At 48.0% G+C, this 3214-nt stretch overlaps 1 protein-coding gene across 1 annotated transcript; it reads left to right on the forward strand.

Annotated features, from left to right (window-relative positions):
* The first annotated feature begins 330 nt into the window (after positions 1-330).
* Positions 331-1690, forward strand: LOC135896187 (E3 ubiquitin-protein ligase MARCHF8-like). The gene has a single exon (XM_070529353.1). The coding sequence runs from the start codon at positions 392-394 to the stop codon at positions 1415-1417; it is 1026 nt and encodes a 341-aa protein (XP_070385454.1). The 5' UTR covers positions 331-391; the 3' UTR covers positions 1418-1690.
* The last annotated feature ends 1524 nt before the right edge of the window (positions 1691-3214 follow it).

Here is a 3214-nt window from a genome sequence, read left to right on the forward strand (position 1 = left end):
GAGTATCGCCCACAGTGCCCGGTAGCGCAGCAGCTCCTTTATCATGAGATGGCCAGTATCACCTAAAAGTTCCAAAACATTCCTTTGTGCATAAATATAACATCAACCTTGCATTAGTTGATGGTGGGTGGTCACTCGATGCGCAAAAACACAGCGAACAATTTAACGATGCGCGTCACTGGCCGCACCATTACTGTGCAAAATATATGTTGCGCTATTGTTTGTTCATGGAAGGCGAGAAGGTGACACAGATTTCCACAGACTTGTATTCCCGTGTGGATGACGTTGTACTGCGGAGTACAAAGGAAGATAGCAGTATAAAGAGCACTGCCAGCCCTTACGCGCAGGCATTCGTAACTTTGGCGAGTAGAAGTGGCAGAAACGCAGCACAATGGCCAGCAACCACTACAAGAAATCGAACGAGGAAACACGCACGCAATCTGGTAAGCGTGACCACCACATGTGTTTTCCTCAAGTTATCGTACGAACACTACGAAACCGATGCCACCGCGAAAACGGCGATCAGGAGTCAGTATCCGACGAGAAGAAATGCCGCGTTCCTGCGTCTTTGCCTTCCTCTTCGCAATACCCAGAGACTGATGGTGCTCGCCCCATCCCGTCCTATGACTCTGAGCCTTCTCAATCAAGTGCAGTCACCCACCCGCCACCATACGTCAACTCCAGCCTGGAGGGCGAAGAGCCCGCAGAGAAAACGAACGTCGCCGCACTGTCCAAGGACGCTGAACTGCTGTTGCTGCAAAGTCCTGAAGCTAGGAGTGACTCAGAGGATGACTCCGCGCGGAACTGCGTCTCTCCCGATCAGCCCACTGGTTACCTCAACGGGGCTGCGAGCAGCGGACCCACGTGCAGGATCTGCCATGAAGGCGACCAAGAGAATCCACTCGTGTCCCCCTGCAGCTGCACTGGCGCCATGGGCTTCGTGCATGTGTCCTGCCTTGAGCAATGGCTGAACGAGCAGAACGTCGACATCTGCGAGCTCTGCGGTGAGCATTTCCAGATGGCGGCCCAACCCATAAGCGCGCGTCGGTTCTTCGACTATGTTTGGCAGAGCGAGGGGCGGCTGCGACAAGCGTTACTGAGCGACCTTGTCTACTTGGCCATGGTGACATCAGCCATAGCGTTCTCCTTGGTCATGCTGTTGCCAGCATTGGGAATGCTTGAGTCGAATGGTCTTGCCTGGCAAATAGTCGTGGATTTCATGAGCGGCGCATTCTACGGTTATTTCCTGACTGTTTCGTTCCGCAAGCTGCGCAGCTGGTACCATTCGTTCATGAGGTGGCTGTTTGAGAACCCGGTGCGCCGGGTCGTGGCAGTGCCGACGGTCACAGAAATGAGTGCTGGTCCGACAGAACGCGATGACGCGAGTGCAGCCGGTGAGCCATCGACGTCCGGTTGACGTTGCCTCCACTAGCATCAACAGGACAGGGCATATGGTTACTGCAGAGCGTTAAGATAGAGGCGGCTATTGAACGCTGTTGGAACCGCCGCCAAAACCGTTTTGCCAGGAGACCTCCCATCTAGGCCTACCGGCTGTAAAAGACAAGCTACGTGCCTGACTCTTGCAGACTGTGCAGAGGTAGCGCTGAAAGCATCGAGGTGTTGCTTATGTTGCTTGATCATTTTAACGCTCGGGTTTGTTGAAGACGAGGTATTTCTTATGAAGAGTATAGGCTTGGGCTGGTTGGTAATACATAGTTACACTAGAAGCATAGCGCGGGAAGGGCGATCGAGAAAGACTAGACTAGAACTCTCTAGTGTTTGTCGATCGTCCTTCCTGCGTTATGCTTCTAGTGTAACTATTTCGTATGCGATTTATTTTCATTACCTGTGCTTCAACATCACAAGCTTTGTATGCCAATATTCTTTTAGCATTTTTAAGGGTCCACTTTCGTCCAAATAAAATCCTGAGTTTTATGTATAATAAAAGGTGTAAACTGCGGATGCAATTACTTTTCGTTTGAAATTTTGCAAGCGGTAATACTAGTATTTCGTATTCACGTATACTGAGCCGAAATGCATTGGCTGGTAGGAATCTGTTTTCTACGCGCCCTTCTGGCTGCTATCGTATTACCTGGAGCAAGATACGCGAACTAACTCATTGCTACGCACACTCTCCAGTTCATCAACGAATAAATGGTATTTGAGCGCTCGGCAAGTAATACTTTCGCTCTCTCTCTCGCTCGTTCATTCGACGTCTTAAACCACTATAGGCAATCGAAAAGCGATAAAGCGCGTCTGTGGCTGCTGCAAGGCACAATCAGCTGGACGTGCGTGGGCATCTCATGCTGCAGCTATCCGTGCATTGCGTCGCATTAAGAATATATGTCAGTTCTACGAGGGAGTATGGGTATTTTTTATTTGTTTTTTTATTGAAACGCGTCTCTCGAGATCACCTGTGAAAAATAACGCAATTAGGTCTGTTCATGTAGACTGTATATGAAGAGGCAGGCATTACTTGTAACTTGCACGACCAATTTAATTTGCCATGTAGCTAATAAAAGAAATGCGCCAATGTCGCATTTCTTCTTAAATATTCACTTCGTCAGTTTGTAGAGCTTGTTTGGGGAGTCACGTCTGTCCAGTAGAATTAGAGTAGAATCACTTTCACATCAAATCAAAATCACATCATCACATCACATCAAAATCCTTCGCCATTCGGCTAGTTCGCAGGTTCTAAAATAGCTTAATTTTGGCCGATTAATCATACACTAATTCACCACGGAGGATCATTTAGTGCCTTATATACATCTCGTATATGGACAACAGCTTCACTGAAATATCTCGCCAATCATGGATTCAAATTCGCATGTCGGACGTGCACTCTTGTTAGTCAGACGCTGTGCATACATATCGCTATGACAGCACTGGGTACTTCCTCTGGCTCAGCACAAGGTAGGCACCAAATTCCGAAAGGATTTTGAGGCAGGCCTTTTTTAAAGTCATTTGAAGTACATCCCATAGGAACATCGCGTCATGGCAGTTAAATAAAACATGTTTAATTGTTCCCGGTTTTCTACACATTAGGAAGTTGTCACACCATGGAACGAAGAAGCGTTTGCTCTGCAACATTGGCTTTACAGGGAGGGTGCCGGTACGCATTTGAAAAAAAGAAATATTTCATTGAGGGTTTCACTGGTGTTCGGTTAATACGCTTGATGACGTCGCAAATTAGTCTTCGTACAAACGCGTGCAG

Source organism: Dermacentor albipictus, unplaced genomic scaffold (genome assembly GCF_038994185.2).
Source record: "Dermacentor albipictus isolate Rhodes 1998 colony unplaced genomic scaffold, USDA_Dalb.pri_finalv2 scaffold_21, whole genome shotgun sequence".
NCBI classification, from domain to species: domain Eukaryota; kingdom Metazoa; phylum Arthropoda; class Arachnida; order Ixodida; family Ixodidae; genus Dermacentor; species Dermacentor albipictus.